Source organism: Papio anubis, chromosome 8, assembly GCF_008728515.1.
Source record: "Papio anubis isolate 15944 chromosome 8, Panubis1.0, whole genome shotgun sequence".
In the NCBI taxonomy this organism is placed as follows: domain Eukaryota; kingdom Metazoa; phylum Chordata; class Mammalia; order Primates; family Cercopithecidae; genus Papio; species Papio anubis.
Genome location: NC_044983.1, coordinates 133,436,372 through 133,453,159, shown reverse-complemented (window position 1 = coordinate 133,453,159; position 16,788 = coordinate 133,436,372). Strand labels below are relative to the sequence as shown.

General features: G+C 40.8%; 1 protein-coding gene across 1 annotated transcript in view; it reads right to left on the bottom strand.

Moving 5' to 3' along the window:
• The window catches only part of LOC116276313 (protein FAM135B-like), a 77,271-nt gene extending 60,483 nt beyond the window's left edge, over positions 1-16,788 (bottom strand). The window contains exons 1-2 of the mRNA XM_031669320.1: positions 16,711-16,788; positions 780-924 (exon numbers count right to left, since the gene is read on the bottom strand). Coding sequence (XP_031525180.1) covers positions 780-924; positions 16,711-16,788 — 223 coding nt within the window. The remainder of the gene's footprint in view (positions 1-779; positions 925-16,710) is intronic.

Below are 16,788 nucleotides of genomic sequence, written 5' to 3'. Positions count from 1 at the left end.
TTCACCTTGTTGACCAGGCTGGTCTCAAACCCCTGACCTCAGGTGATCTGCCCACCTTGGCCTCCCAAAGTGCTGGGATTACAGGTATGAGTCACCGTGCCTGGCCTCTCCTTCTTCTTAAGGTCTAGCTAGTCTATACAGTTCTCCCAAATTTACTAATGCAAACTCCTAATAGTTCTACTGGTTAATATTATGTCTGTCTTTATTTCTGGCACAGTAAGTTCTCTTTTTCTGACTCAATACTCTGTGGTAAACTACCTGCTCAGAGCCCTGGTTACCAACTTTGTACTCCAGCCTTCTCAAGATCAGGATCCGAGTTGTCCTTGGCAATCCTTCTCCTCAAGCTGGGACCACTGCTCTTTGTCCCCTCACTGTGTATGGAAAGTGCCAGCAACACCGCCTACTCACTCTGTCCTCTGTACCTAGTTGATTCCCAGGTTCCCTTTAACAGGTTTCTCTTTACCCACTTGCTGGATGTCATTTCCCACCGACGTCCTCCCTGACTTGACTTTAACCAACCTCCCACAGCCAGTTTATCTCTAAATACTGGCTGTTCCTGGGAAAGTATATTTGTCTTAAGCCAGGTTCCCCTTGCCACAATGTACACATATGGACACCTCCAACTGTTGGTTTCCATTTCCAAAATTTGCTCATCCAACATTCACCACAGATTGGCTGAGTGCGTCTACACGCCTTGCGCTCGGCTGTGCCCTGGCGAGCAGGGACAAAGGGAGGTTCGCCATTAGGGGCAAGCGCCCCATTGCCATTCTTCTGCTCACCTGTCTGCCCAGCGATGGAGGCACTCAGTCTGTGGGGGATCCTTGAGGACACCTTCAAGGTCACTCGGATCTGGTAATACCTAAGAAAAGAGAAGAGGAGAGGATGCTGAAGATCAGGCTTCTTAACGTTGACTTCTAAAAATACCTAGAATGAGTCCTGAAAGCCACAGGAAATCAGGGAAGTTTCTTGGCAGCATGCACAATCATCTGGCATCAAAGAGAAACGCATTTTATCAGCAGAGCTGGAGAGGGAAGCAACGGGGCAGTGTTGGAGACAGGAAGTTAAGTTCACTTGAGATCACACAAGACTGAACAAGGTTGGAGGTGATTGGAATAGAGAAAAGAAAGAGATGGGTCATGAGACACAGTTTCATTAAGGGGTGTGGGTTTTACGTAGTCAAGAAAGGTTATCGTTATAGGAAAGTAGGTTATTTATGCACGGTGGATAATCCATCTATAAACTGAGTTTCTATCATGTTGCAACACAAAAACCACTTCTTTTAGTAACACAGCCGCTGTGTTATTCTTCTTGGGGGTATTGCCAAATGCACTTTTCCCTGTGTATTTCATCTTCCTTAATTTTAACATAGCACTCCCATTTTCAAATTCCACCATTTCAGGACAATGTGCAGCTTCTCCTGCTATCCGTTAACTCTCTAATGTGCCCTCTTTCGCCCCAAGTACAGAAGCATCTTTTGAAGTTCTGTGCTTTGCAATTAATGACTTTTTGCTTGTAAGCACTTGAGGACATTCCTGGCATCATCACTGTTCTCTTCTTTTACTGATTTGAAACCCATTGTGAACTGAAATGTGAATAAACCAAAGCGAAATATAAGGAAAATGGACCATGAACCATCAGTCTCCCGTGGCTCATTGAGCTCATAGCTGGGCAAGCACCCTGCTATTGACGTCCTTGCACTGCACATACACTCATAGAATGTTTCCTTGGCAGTCTCCTGCTTGTTTTTAATGTATAAATGATGAGCAAAAATGAAGAGAAAAGGGCACTAGCACTGAATTCATAGCTGCAGCATGAGTGACACATTTCCAGCTGCATGACTTTAAGTACATCACATAACTTCTCTGAACTTGTTTCTGTATCTGTAAAATGAATATATATATATATATATTGAGATGGCGTCTTGCTGTGTAGCCCAGGCAGGTATACAGTGGTACAATCTCAGCTTACTACAACATCCACCTCCTGGGTTCAAGCAATTCTTCTGCCTCAGCCTCCCATGTAGCTGGGACTACAGGCGCGCACCACCATGCCTGGCTAATTTTTGTATTTTTAGTAGAGATGGGTTTCACCATGTTGGTCAGGCTGGTCTTGAACTTCTAACCTCATGATCCACCTGCCTCAGCCTCCCAAAGTGCTGGGATTACAGGCGTGAGCCACCATGCCCAGCCAAAATGAATATTTTTAAAAAGTACCTGCCATGACTTCTGTTTCCAGAAAGGTGAAGTAGAGAGACATACTTTACCCTATTTTTCGCACTAAGCACAACAAAAACTCTAACAGTATATAGAAAACAAGCAAATGCAGATTCTTCAAGGTGGAGAAGAAAGCAGACAGGTTGGGGACCTCAGGACCCAAGGAGAGACATGCTGGTGAGGCTTCTGCATTTTCTGTTGCCTCATATATCCAGACTGGATACTGGAGAAGCCAAGAAGCCAGAAAAGCTAATAGCCACGAACAAGAAAATTATCCAAAGAAAGTCCTCTCCCTCCAGCCGAAGGACCAGGAAGAGAACAGCCTAGCAAGACAGAAAACTTTCAGGCAACAGCTGTCTACTCCAGCCAAAAAACAGAAAATACTGTGGGCCCACCTCCACCCACACCAGCAAAGGCAAAGTGGGAAGTCTAGACACCCGCCATCCCCAGACTGCATGAAAACACTGCATCCCCACCCAACCTGCCAAGAGAAGGACTTCAGCAGGGAGCCAGGCTTCCATCCCTAACAGATGGTGAAGAGAACCCCACCTGTTCAGTTTAAGTGGAGACCATGTGGGGAGCCTGGACCTGCACCCAGCACCCCGCAGTAATGAGGGCATACGTATGCCCATGTGATTTTTCACAAAGGTGCAAAAGCAATTCAATGGAGCAGAGATCACCTTTTAAAATAAGTTGTCCTGAAGCAATTGGCTATCCATAGACAAGATAACAGCCACAACCAAACACACAAACCTCAACTTTAATTTCATATCTTATAAAGAAACTATTAATAATGTAGATTGTGGATGTAAATGAAAAATATGAAACTATAAAACTATTAGGAAACAGAGAAAAGTTTTAAAATTATTCCTTTTTTCTTTCTTTGAGGCAGAGTCTCACTTTGTTGCCCAGGCTGGAGTGCAATGGTGTGATCTCGACTCACTGCAACCTCCACCTCCCCGGTTCAAGTGATTCTCCTGCCTCAGCCTCCCAAGTAGCTGGGATCACAGGTACCCACCACCATGCCCAGCTAATTTTTTTATTTTTAGTAGAGACGGGGTTTCACCATGTTAGCCAGGCTGGTCTCGAACTCCTGACCTCAGGCAATCCACCTGCCTTGGCCTTCCAAAGTGCTGGAATTACAGGTGTGAGCCACCACATCTGGCCTAAAACATATTCTAAATATAGAATTAAGCAAAGAGTTTTTAGACTTGGTACAGAAAACATGAATCATAAAAGAAAAACATATATTTTGTTTGTTTGTTTGCTTGTTTATTTTGAGAGATGAGGTCTTGCTATGTTACCCAGGCTGGCATCAAACTCCTGGTCTCAAGTGATTCTCCCACCTCGGCCCCCCAAAGTACTGGGATTACAGGTGTGAGCCACTGAACCCCGCAGATAAATTTTAATTCATTAAAACTAAACAGTTTTGTGCTATAAAAGACCCTGTTAAGATACAAGCTACAATGTGGGAAAAAATAGTTGCAAATCACATGCAGTGGCCCTCAGTATCTGTGAATTCTGTATTTGGGAATTTGTTTACTTGATAAAATATGTTTTAGCCCCAAATGCAACACTCACAGCACCTTTGTGGTCATTCACAGACACGAACACAGTGGTAAAAAGTTGGAATCTTCTGACACTCAGGTGCCCAACTGAGGTTAAGCAATACTACAAACAAGGATCCCTTTTGCAATTTATTTAGTCCCACATATTTTTCTACTCTGTGCTTTTTGTTGGTGATTCCACTGTTTGAGATAGACCCCAGGCATAGTACTAAAGGGCTGTCTAGTGTTCCTAAGGGCAGGAATGCTGTGATGTGCCCCATGGAGAAAGGATGTGTGTTATTAGATGAGCTTTACTCAGCTATGAGTTCTAGTGCTGCTGACTGAGATCAATGGTAATGAATCAACAGTACATATTAACTGTGAGGTATCTTTAAACAGAAACACATAAAACAAGATTATGTATTGGTAAGTCTGGCAGAAATGTGACCAGAGGCTCACAGGAACCTAACCCTGTATTTCCCCCAGGAACAGCGGTTCAGCATTTGCTAATTCAGTATTCATGGTGACTTTACAGAACATACTACTGTAACTATTGAGAATTGACTATCTGACAAAGGACTATTGCCTAGGATATATAAAGGACTCTTGGAACTGAGTAGTAAAAACAAACACACCAATTAAAAAGTGGTCAAACACAAGAAAAATTTCACCAAAGGGAACACACAGAGGGCAAATAAGCTCATGAAAAGATGTTCAAATGTTCATACACCCGAAGCAAAACAGAGTATCAGTGCAGTCTCTATTAAAATGCCAGGTCAGGTGTGGTGGCTCATGCCTCTAATCCCAGCCCTTTCGGAGGCCAAGGCTGGAGGATTTCTTGAGCCCGGCCTAGGCAATATATGGAGATGCCATCCCTACAGAAAATAAATAAATAAATTAGCCGGGTGTGGTGGCATATACCTGTAGTCTGTAGTCTCAGTTACTGGAAGGGTTGAGGTAGGGAAAATCACTTGAGCACAGGAGGTTGAAGAGGAGGTGGGCTGAAATCACAACACTGTACTCCAGCCTGGGTGTCAGGTGGAGACCTCACCTCAAAAAAAAAAAAAAATCCCAAGGGCGTTTTTTATACAAATAGAGAAAATAGTTCTAAAATATGTATGGAACCACAAAAGATGTTAAACAGCTATAACACAATCTTGAGAAACAAGAAAAATGAACAAGGTAAAATGGCCACTTACAAAAGAACGAAAATATTTGCAAACAGTATGTCTGATAAGGGATTAGTGTTCAAAATGTGTAAGAAAATCATGCAACTCAATAGCAGTCATAATAATAATAATAATCCAATTTAAAGGACAAAGGACCTGAATACACATTTTTCCAAAGAAAACATTGAAATTACCAACACATTTGTGAAAAAGTACCCAATGTTACTAATCATCAGGGAAACACAAATCAAAACCACAACATATCACCTCATATATTTCAGGACAGTTACCATGAAAAAGACAAGAAATAACCAGTGTTGGTGAGAATGTGGAGAAAAGAAAACCCTTGTATTCTTTTCTGGTGGGAATGTAAATTGGTACAGCCATTATGAAAAATAACATGGAGGTTCCTCAAAAAACTAAAAATAAAACTTCCATATGACCCAGAAACCCCTCTGCTTGTGTACACCAACAAGACATCAAAGTCAGCACCTCGTGGAGAGATCTGCACCTCCACCTTCATTGCGGCATTTGTCACAATAGCCCGGATACAGAAACAACCTAAGCGCCCAGCAATGAATCAGTGGATAAACTGTGGAATACATATCAATGTACACACACACATACACACACACACAAACAATAGAATGTTATTCAGCCTCAAAAAAAAGAAGCTACTGCCATTTTCAATAACATGGATGAAACTGAAGAACATTATGCTTAAATGAAATAAGCCAGATACAGAAAATATATATATACAAGATCTCACTTACACGTAGAACTTTTTTAAAAAAAGGAAGTCAAACACATAGAAAGAGAGAATAGGATGATAGTTACCAAGAATGGAGAGGGGAAAGAAGAATTGGGGAAACGTAGGTCAAAGAGTATAAACTTGCAGTTCTATAGTATAAATAAGTTTAGAGATCTAATGTACAGCCAGAGGATTATAGTTAATAATATTGTATTATATACTGAAAATTTGCTAAGAGAACAGATTTTAGATGTACTTACTACGGAAAAGTTTAAAATAAAAAAAGAAGGCCACTTTGGAAGACAGTAGATGTGCTACTTTGCTCACATATAATGATCATTTCACTGCATATTTTTTATCAAAACATCATGTTGTATACTTCAAATATATACGATAAAATAAATGTTTAAAAAAGATATTCAACATCATCAGACAAAATACTAATTAAAACCGCAATTAGATGCTACAACGCACTCATCAAAATGACTAAAATAAAAAACATTGACAACACCAGATACTGGCAATTATGCAGGCAAATTGGATCACTCACACATTGCTGGTGGAAATGTAAAATGGAACAGCCACTCTGGAAAATGTTAGCTAGCTTCTTTAAAAATTAAACATACAACTGTCAAACAACCCAACAACTGCCCTCCTAGGCATTTCTCTTAGAGAAATGAAAACTTATTTATGTAAGAACTTGTTCAAAATGTTGAGAGAAGCTTTATCCACAATACTTAAAACTGAAACAACCCAGATGTCCTTTAGTAAATGAATAAACTGTGGAAACTACTCTGCAATAAATAAGAATGAACAATTCATCCACAGACAGTCTGGATGGAGCTCCAGACAGTTATGCTCAGCAAAAGAAGCTAATTTGAAAAAGGTGTATATTTCCATTTATATGGCATGTTTAAAGTTGCAAAATTATAAAAATAGAATACAGATTAGTGGCTCCAGGGGTTGGAGAGAGGATGGGAGTGGGAGACGAGTGGGTGTGGAGCAACATAAAATGTGAGATCCATGTGGTGATGAAAATAATTTGTACCCTGACTGTCCATATCAATATCCTGACTGTGAAATTGCACCACAGCATTACAAGATACTACCATTAAGGAAACTAGATAAACATTATATGAGATGTCTCTGTACTACTTCTTAAAACTGCATGTGATGCTACAACTAATTCAAAATAAAACATTTAACTGAAAAACATAAAAGGCATCTGTCCTGTTCAACAGGCAAATCACAGTGATGGATCTATTGGAAAGGATGAGGCTCCATACCAACTGGAGAAAACACAAATGCCTGCAGGGGCCAGGCAAACTACAAAAATGAAATTGTAAGAAAACCTTGGGTTCCACCTAATCTATCTTTTTATTTTCTGCTTTTGATGGATATACGGGTCCAAAAATAATCAACTACCATTAGAAAATCCCAGTGGAAGCACATTTACAAATGATCATGACACTTGCCTCTGTGTGAGGGCAGCGGTGGCCGCCTTGGCCACAGGAGCAGCTGCTACTTAGCAGTGGCTTATTACGACCCTGCAGAAATGTTGACTGCATGTTGGGAGATCTTTCAGTTTTTCAGGGGAAGACAGAAATTTAATTTTGTAATAAAACATCTTTAAAATGCTAAATATTGGTTCACAAATCAATGGCAATGACAACAGCAACATCAGCAACAGCAAAAACAATTAGCAGCGGTAGCCATGGCCACGTTAGCAATAAAGCACTGTGTCAACAAGATAAAACACATTTGCAGGCTCAATCCTCAAGGGCCAATAATTGGCAAACCCTGACTGACACAAATGCAAGATGTTACTTTTAGTGTTTCTTTAATAAAAGATCTATGTATTTCAGTAATTTCATGAAGAAGGAAAGGGACACAAATCCCATCAGCACGGCCACCAACTGTCACATTGTAACGGCGCCTTCTCTGAACATATTAATACGATGTGTCAGTCATTGCCAGGGGCTATGCATCCCTCTCCCATCCCACTGCACTTGCCGTGGTTACAGCTATGCTCAAGATTTATTGAGCATTTCTGTGGCAGGACCTGTACTAGCAACTTCCATGTATGCAATCTTGGTTGATCCCCCATGAATCCTTTGTGAAAGCAAGCAGCAGCTCAAGGGTAAACCAAGGAAGGCATTGAGCCATTGGAAAGATCTAACCAGTTATCCAAAGCCACAGAGCTAGCAAAGGGCAACCAGGATTCCAATTCCAGAGATGGGTGTCTCCTTTTCCCTGATACACCTCATAGGAGGCACATTTTGTTGTGCAGCTAAGTCCCTTTTATAGATGATTCCAAAGTGCTCTCGAATTGTTTCTTAAAAGCACTTGATGCTACTGAATCTTACTTCAATAAGTTAATTATGTTGAACTTCAGATGCTTTATAGGAATAGGGTGAACGTTTATGTTTCAATTAGGTTGACCCATTCAGGCTCTGTCCGGATTAAACAGAATGCTAAAACTGCTTTAGTAATTCCCTTTTATCTCATGGGAAATTTCTATCAGGTCATAAATCCATAAACCACATACTCATGTATGACATGCATGATACTGTTTGATCCCCATAGGATGTCTTTAATGTACTTACCATGATTTCTCTCTTAAAGATGGGAAAATTTACATTTAGTGATAAAGATTGGTGCAAGTTCACAGACTCAGTAAGTAAACCTACAAGTTTTTTGGTTTTTTTGTTTTTTTGGGTTTTTTTGGTTTTGTTTTGTTTGAGACAGAGTATTGCTCTGTCACTCAGGCTGGAGTGCAGTGGCGCAATCTTGGCTCACTGCAACCTCCACCTCCCAGGTTCAAGCAATTCTCCTGCTTCAGCCTCCCAAGTGACTAGGATAACAAGCATGTGTCACCACACCAGGCTAATTTTTGTATTTTTAGTAGAGATGGGGTTTCACCATGTTGGTCAGACTGGTCTTGAACTCCTGACCTCAGGTGATCTCCCCGTCTTGGCCTCCCAAAGTGCTAGGATTACAGACGTGAGCCACTACACCCGGCCTCCAAGTATCTTTTAACCATCTTAGAGCCATCTCCTTCCACCTGGGGTCAAAGAAGTTATCATAAAGAAGGGAGCAGTTCACTTAAATTGCTGCAGAATGATCAAATGGCAAAAGAAGATGGGCCATGAGTTTCCTCAGAATGGGGAAAGAAGCTAGGAGGTGGAAAACTTCAGACAGTATGCTGATGTGTTTCGGTAGCCTAGATTTGCACTGGACTCCTTCTGGGAAACAGTAACAAAAATAGTCACCCTTTATTGATTTCCATCTGTATGACTGGCACTAAACTATGCCCTTTGGATAATGTGGTAAGCATAATAATATGCCCCAACCCCTGACATATACCTCCTAATTTTCAGAACCTGTAAATATGTTGGGCAAAAGAGAATTAAGGTTGCAGATGAAATTAAGGCTGTTAATCAGCTGGCCTTGAAATCTGGATATTATTCTAAACTTCATGGGTATACTCAATGCAACACAAGAGTCTTTTCCTTATAAGAGAAAGAAGGAGGCAAGAGACAGAGAGAGAGGGACAGAGTAGTGCAATGTGAGAAAGACTTGACCAGCCATCGCTGATCACCAGCCAAGGGATGCAGGCAGCCTCTATAAACTGGAAAAGATAAAGAAACAGACTCTAGAGCCTCCATACAGTAATACAATCATGCAAGAATACTGACTTTAGCCCACATTTCAGAATTCTAACCTGCGGAATTCTAAGATAATAATGTTATGTTGTTTTAAGCCACTTAGGTTATGGCACTATGTCACAGCAGTAATTGTAAACTAATGAATACAGGTTTTCAAACTTCCTCCTCATGACAAAACCAATAGAGGAGAATAAATATTCTCATGTCAACAACACACACTTTGTGACTCAGAGAAGTTAGGCGATTTGCCCACAGTCACATAGCTAGGCAATGAATAGTTTAGGGATTAAAATGCAGGGCCATTTGGCTAGCACCCAGCTTATTTTAGGGAAGGCAAAGCCAGGTGCTTTAACGTTATAAGCTCACCTCAATTTCCTCATCACTGTTTTTACAGGAGCCTAAGTGGATTCTCGCTCTGATTACTAATTTTCTAGTAACACCTCTCGTTTCATGTATTTCATTCTGGTTTCTCAAAAGCAACTTGAGAATAGGAATGCTACTATTTACTTCTTTTGTATTCCTTAGAGGTCTCACAGCTGTGCCAAACAGAGAAAAGCACCTAATGAACATCTGTTCTCAGTTGATTAGAGAAATATCCATTACCACCAGCCACTGAAGGAGACCAGCCAGGCCCCATTCATCTCTGTATCCCCAGAAACTAACAGAGGCTGACATGGTTCGCATTCAATAAATGCCAGGTGAAGGAATGAATAAGTGAAAATTCTAAAAACAAAGATTCCCCCAAACAGTGGTTTTCTACAATCCAATCCTAATACACAATTCTGTGCGTGATAAAGAATCCACATGCAATTTTTGTAAAATGAGGGGTAATATTCTATAATGGGAATACAGAAATCTGTGACATTTTGTCGAAATCATTTTTCAGATCAGTATAGCACGAAACAACTGCTCTGACTCAGGGGCATCTGACATGACCTAAAATACACATCATTATCATGAAAAATCAAACACCAATACTCTGGAATCTGAACACCTAGGTTCCCAAAGCCAGGTTGGAAAACTTAAAGCTAGTAACTTTCCCTCCCTGAGCCTCTCTTTCCTCCTGGGCGAGGAAAGCCATGCTGGTGCCAGCCTTGCAGACTTATTGTGAGGCAGGAACGGGAGCATCCATGGCAAGCACAGCACGATGCTCAACCCCATATTCCATTAAAGGTACAATGTCTTCATTGCTATTCCCTAAGACATGTGTGAGACACAGCCTCCCACCTCCATGATCCCAGTCTACCCTCCGGCATCACAGTTGGGATGAAGCTGGGAGAAGGCATGATGCTTTTGGTGGGTCACATTTCAGGGATGCCTGCGGGATACAGTATATGATTACACCAAACAGTGCACTCAAGATGTAAATAGTCGGCTATGATATGGGTGTGCCTACACGGCTGGGCGAAAATTATCTTTGAGTCTTGTGAAGCAATATAACATTTTGATTAAGAGGGTAAGCTCTGAAAATCTGCCCGTTTCTGACTGTGTGACCTTGAATAAATCACTCTCACAGTGTCCCTGTGCTCAAGGTCCTCATGTATAAATGGGGATGGTAATGACAGTAATGTTCCTCATAGTGCCATTACGAGGATTAAATGATTTGTAATATGCAAAGTGCATATCATGCTTGGCAAGTATTGAGTCTAAATGAGTGCTTTTTAATAATAGGTATAATAAAAATGATGATGATGAAGATGGCTTTATGAAGGCACCTTAGGCCCCCAGCATCACACTTGTCACATGATAATGGAATGACTCCCCTCTGTCTGTCTGTTCACCCAGGTGTTGAGGTCCCTGTGAAGAGGAGTGAAGTGTCCTTGCTTGCACCTCAGGAATTACAAGAGAATCGCACATGCTGTGACTGCCAACAAAGGTCATTGGAAAGTGTGAGCATGACTCTCTCACAACCGGTCTTGTCTACATGAGCCTCAGGAGGGAACCACTGGAGACAGGCAGACATGGATTCAAATTCCCAAGGATTCAAAACTTGCAGAGGCTCAGTTCCCTTATGTTTAAAGTATACATTGTAATATGAACATGCAGGGGAACTTTGTTTTTAAAGGACAGTTAAAACATTGTATATGGCAGAGACTCTGTAAATGGTAGCCATGATCACAACTTCCCATAAAGCATGTACACATTTCTATCAGCAGTGTTAGTGGAAACTCAAAACAGCTCCTCTGCCCACACCTGAGAAGCGTGGTGCCTACTTAAGGGCAAGCTGGCAGAGGATTCAGGACATGAGCTAAGCTTCCTCTGGTCTGGCTAGGGGAGGAGACCCTCTCCTGTGCTATGTTGTTCCCCAAAAGGCTGAGTCAATTTAGAGTCAAAGCTAACTCCAGATTGCTTGATACTGTAGGGTTTTTTCCAGTGAGTTCTGAAAAGCCTGATTAAATACTGGCAATCCTGTCCTCGGTCTTGTCCTAACAGTGGGACACCATGACAGAATCAGCAATAATGCAGTCAGTGGATTTCTCTCCTTTAAAAAAGCTAATGCTCCACAATCTAATGATAGTCAGCTATGGGGAAACTGCATGAGGATTTATAAATAACTAGAGAGGTGAAATATTTTCTCGTATGGCCAGGTATAATAAACATAACCTGCCCTACCTCCATCTTTATAAAGAACTGCCATTTGCCTAGACCTCACCTAATGAGCTGTCACACTACTCTTCCCAGTCTCTTTGCCAGCAGGACACCTGGCGCCATCTGGAATCCCAGCCTCACATAGCTGGCCCCCACCTGACGGTGGAAGACACTGTGATGCGGAGGTGAAACTCTGCCCTGGCAGGAAGGTCTGCAAAGTCCTGCCAATAAAAGAGGCCTTGGTGTTCCAAAAGATAAGAAACAAAAAACCAATGAAATGACTAATATATTTTTACTATACAGTACACACTAACAGGTTGACAGTATGTACTCACCACTGTAGGACTACGAACCATTCTGTTGCATTTTATTGGCTTCAATGGCAATTATCGAAATACTTTTCCAAGGAAAGTCCACTCTAATATTTCAGCAGAACTCATCTGGATACTTTGATATAGTCACAATATAATAACTCATTCAGATTCCACCAATGTTTACTGTGATGATCCTCTGCAATTTCTCTACCCGCATTCTCCTTGCTGACCCGGAAGGTTCTATGTGGCTCAGGCTGTGAATTGCTGGCTGACTATCCATAAACTCCTCTTTCCTTACAAAGCAAAGCCAGGTTTTCTCAGGGGAATTACTATACCTACCTGAAAATATCCACCCTTTGCTGACTCCCTTGCAGCTAGGAGAAATCTCATGACCCCCACTTGGCTAATGAAATAAAAGTGCACATTGGCAGGTAAAGCAGACAGGAAAGCTTTTAAAGGAGAAACCTGTTTCATGACCCTTGGGCTGTTTGTCTCTTCTCTTAATTTGTTAATATATCCAAAAATATAATAGGGGTTGTAAAGGCAGTCTTTCTCCAGCTATGAGTATTAAAAAGCCTTTTGCTATGCATGGAAGAGCAGAAAGAGAAGTCTAAGTCCTTACTGTCCCTGGTGACATGGTTGTGCTGTCTACTTCTGTGTTTCTTGTGGTATCTTGTGCTAGTTAAGCCAGCGTAAGTTATATGCTTGATTATTTGAAGCCAAATACACCTCTTACTGTGGGATCTGATTGCAGGACTCTCCTGGGCCATACTTTGTGTAGGTGAAAATTCAGAAGAATTGACACAGACAGCCTGACTTCTCTCACTGCTTTTTTTTCCCTGAAAATGGAAAACTCTGCTTTGCCTTGCATAAGAGCCATTAAAATCTAAGAATCTAGGTTGGACTTTCGTGTAGACATAAAGCAGATATTTTTTATATACCGTAATTCAAGGTTATTTAATGGAAGACAAGGGCTGTCTTCATGTGACTGAACCTAACTCGTTGGCATTCTGCAACAGGGTTTGGGGCTAAAGCCACAGATGACAGGAAAACACTTCTTTCTTAATTCTCTGTGCTCATATCTGTCCAGGAAACTTGAGGGTAGTAAGTGGTCAAAAGCAGAAATTGCGAATCCCCGTGTCCCAGCCAACTATAAACTAATTGCATTTTCTGTCATGTTTCGATCCTTTTTGTCTAGCACTATGTGGCATCCACACTACCAGAGATCACATTTAATTCTCATGAAAATTCTATGAATTGTACATTGTCATACACGGGTAAGGAAGTAAAGTTTTTCAAATTCCTGCAGTCACATGACTCCTAAGTCAGGTAGGAGATCTATATAGTATTAGATAGCATTTATTCTTCAATTTCTTCTAAAAAGTAGTAATGACAAAGGGTAAAGCCATTTGCCATTTTTGCAGAATCTTAAAAGTCCAAACAAAATTCTTTCTTCTTGCCACAGAAAACGTTTAAAAATATCAAACCGGTGATTTCCCTGAATTACCAAAACCACAAAAATTCAGAATGGAAAGAATAATGAGCAATTATCACTTTGATACCTGACAATGTTCCAACCACTATGCTCACCACTCCTAGATCATCTCATGTAATCATCAAAAGCAGCCGTGTATGGTGGAAACAAATATTAATATCCATTCAGAAAAACGATGTAGGATTGAGAGAAGGTAAACTATTTTTCCAAGTTCCTGCAACTTGTAAATTGGAGAGCTGAGACTCAAGCCCAAGAAATCTGATTTGTGAGTGTGTGCTCGTAACCACTATACAATACAGCATATCCTGACCAGGGGAAGAACTAATTAAAAGTCCTGGTTTTATCTACAGGAAGCTGAAAAGCAACTTACATGTAATCACTTAGTTAATGCATACGAATTCTCTTTGCGTTAAGTACTGTTCAATCATTTTACATAAAAGAAAATTCAAGCAAAAATGAATTAGATAACTTTCCCAGGATAAGTAGCAGAGTCGGGATTCAAACAACACAGTCTGATTTCAAAGCCCATATTCTTATCTCTTTCTTATTTTTGACACTGTGTCTCCTCTGAGGGCTAGAGGATTCCCTAGAAATCATTAACTCCCTTAGATTAAAAAAAAATAAGAAAATTTAAGTTACATAACAAATATCAAAGCTATTAATGAGAATACTGAGTTGTAGGCACTTAACAAACATTTGTCCAATCAAATTGTGTTTAAATGGAGCCTCCGCAGAAGCCCGAAAATAGTTGCTGCATGCTGATTGTGCATGCCTTCAGCTCCTTTAACTTCACATTGGTATCTTGAAATTGGCCTTGGTGGAAGTATTCATAGCATGTAAATGGACAAATACCATAAATCTTTGTTTTGAAGTGCCAGTTTTTACACATCAGCACCACTGCTCCACCTCCTTCCATCACCACCACCGCTCTATCCTGTTAACCAAAGGAAGTCTGAAACCCAAACAGAGGAAATAAATGGGCGATCTGGAAAAATTTCAAGAAAATCACTGCTGGGTGGAACTCAAACTGTTGAGCCTTCAGGAAATAATACATATATTGCTCAGAGAATCCTCATTGAATAAAGCTAGCTCATTAAGCTCTTACAAGCTGCAGGGAAGAATGACCTCTGTAAAATGTACGCCTTTTGTACACAAACTTGGAAGTCTGAACGGAATGGCTATAACTTCTCCCACTGCCTCCTCTTCTCATTCATATTAAAACAAAACAAAGCAAATGAACAGCATTAGCAACACTACAATGGTGCTTTTTGTGTCAACTTAAAGCTACTAACTCTCTGAGCTTCACTTTTGTCATTTGCAAATGAAGATTTCAGTTACCTTCTGGAGTTGACGTAGAAATCAAAATCAATGTGTATAGCAAAACTGAGCTTCAATGAATGGTGGGTATCATTACTGCTATGGTTATCTTTGCATATCTACCCCAAATACATTCATCAGCAAATGTCTGTACTCCTAGAAGGAGGCCCCTTAAGGAACTCAAACCAGCAACACAAGTAGCTTAGTTGGAGTGACTGTATATAAAAAAATACGAGATTGCTGAGCTGCTGGGAAACTGAAAGGTGCTTCCCCATCCCTGCATCTCCCTTTGCTGCTTTTATTCATACGGGCTGATGGACCTGTTGTTCCTATCTGATGAGTCAACCCAGATGGAGTTCTAGTTTGCATGAGTGGCCATGTGTCAATGTTGTGCTCAGGGAAGTTGCTGCTGCTGGTCTGTCATCCAGGGAGTTACCACTTGCAGGTAAAATGAACGTTCCTGCTAGAGAGCCAATATGAAACATTATTACAAGATGCCAGACATACAGTGGATGCTCAACAGGAGTCAGTCCTCTTCCCTCTGGATTCAAGGCAGTATTTGATTTTCTTTGCATGTGTGTGGCTTGATTAAATGAGCTTGGTTGAGGCAGGCCTTCAAGCGACTTGCACAGCTTGAAATGTCACGAGTAATTTAAAAGCTCAGACCAGAAAATGTGTCGTGCAGTATCACACTGTGACAGGAGCTTCTGCAGAAAGAAGTTTTCTGATTGGCAAAACCAGAAACCCGCCACCAGTTCCAAGCAGTCAGGAGTTGGGAGCAGAGTTGAAAAGCAAAACAACTCACAAGTGTTTCATGCAGAAGGATCAAAGGCATGAAGTGAAAACACATGATAGAATCCAGGTGCTCAGAAAGACCAGGCTTTAAATGCCGGATTTGCAGTTTACTAATGGTGCGTTACCCTGAACAGTTCATTTTACCTCTCTGAGCATTTGGTTTCTCATGTTAACATTTTTTATGGGAAACAAATGAGATCACACACGCGCAACACCTGGGACCGTGTAGGAGACACAGTCAGCACCAACTCCTTCTAAAAGCCGTAATTTAATTATTATTATAATTATGACATTCATATGTTGCTAATGGAATGTAGACACAGAAATGGGGAAGAAGTCTTCCAAAGATTAGCAAAGTCTATGCTAGACCTCAGGACTGCTAATGTTGGCCCATCCTCCAATTCATTATACCCATATAATTGAACACGATTTAATTCTAGGATATACATTAATATTAAGTGATAAGAAAATACTTTCTATAAGTAGGCTGTTTACCTTATTGTTCCTGTTACCTTATTGTTCCTTTCAGGTACTCTATAAATATCAATAATAAGCAGAATACCAGAGTGAAAACAAAGGAAGCCACCAGCTCTTGCAAGTCAACCGTGTGCCAGGCAAAGACTCTTGGTGATTTACATTCATTGTCACATTCTACCTGGACGATATTCAAAACAGATCCTTCCAATATTCCTCCTCCAGTATTCCTATGAGGAACCTGAAGTTTGGAACAAAAAGTATCTTGCTTATAGACTGTAGCTCACAAGAAAACCTGGGATGCAAGGTCATGGCTATGAAACTCCAAAGACAAAAATATTCTCAAAATGTATCAAGTCATACCTAATGGCTACCCACGGAAATGTCACCAGGGTACAGGAATGACCCATAATAGCAGGAGGAGTGCAAACATTCACAAGTCGTGTCAGTAACCAT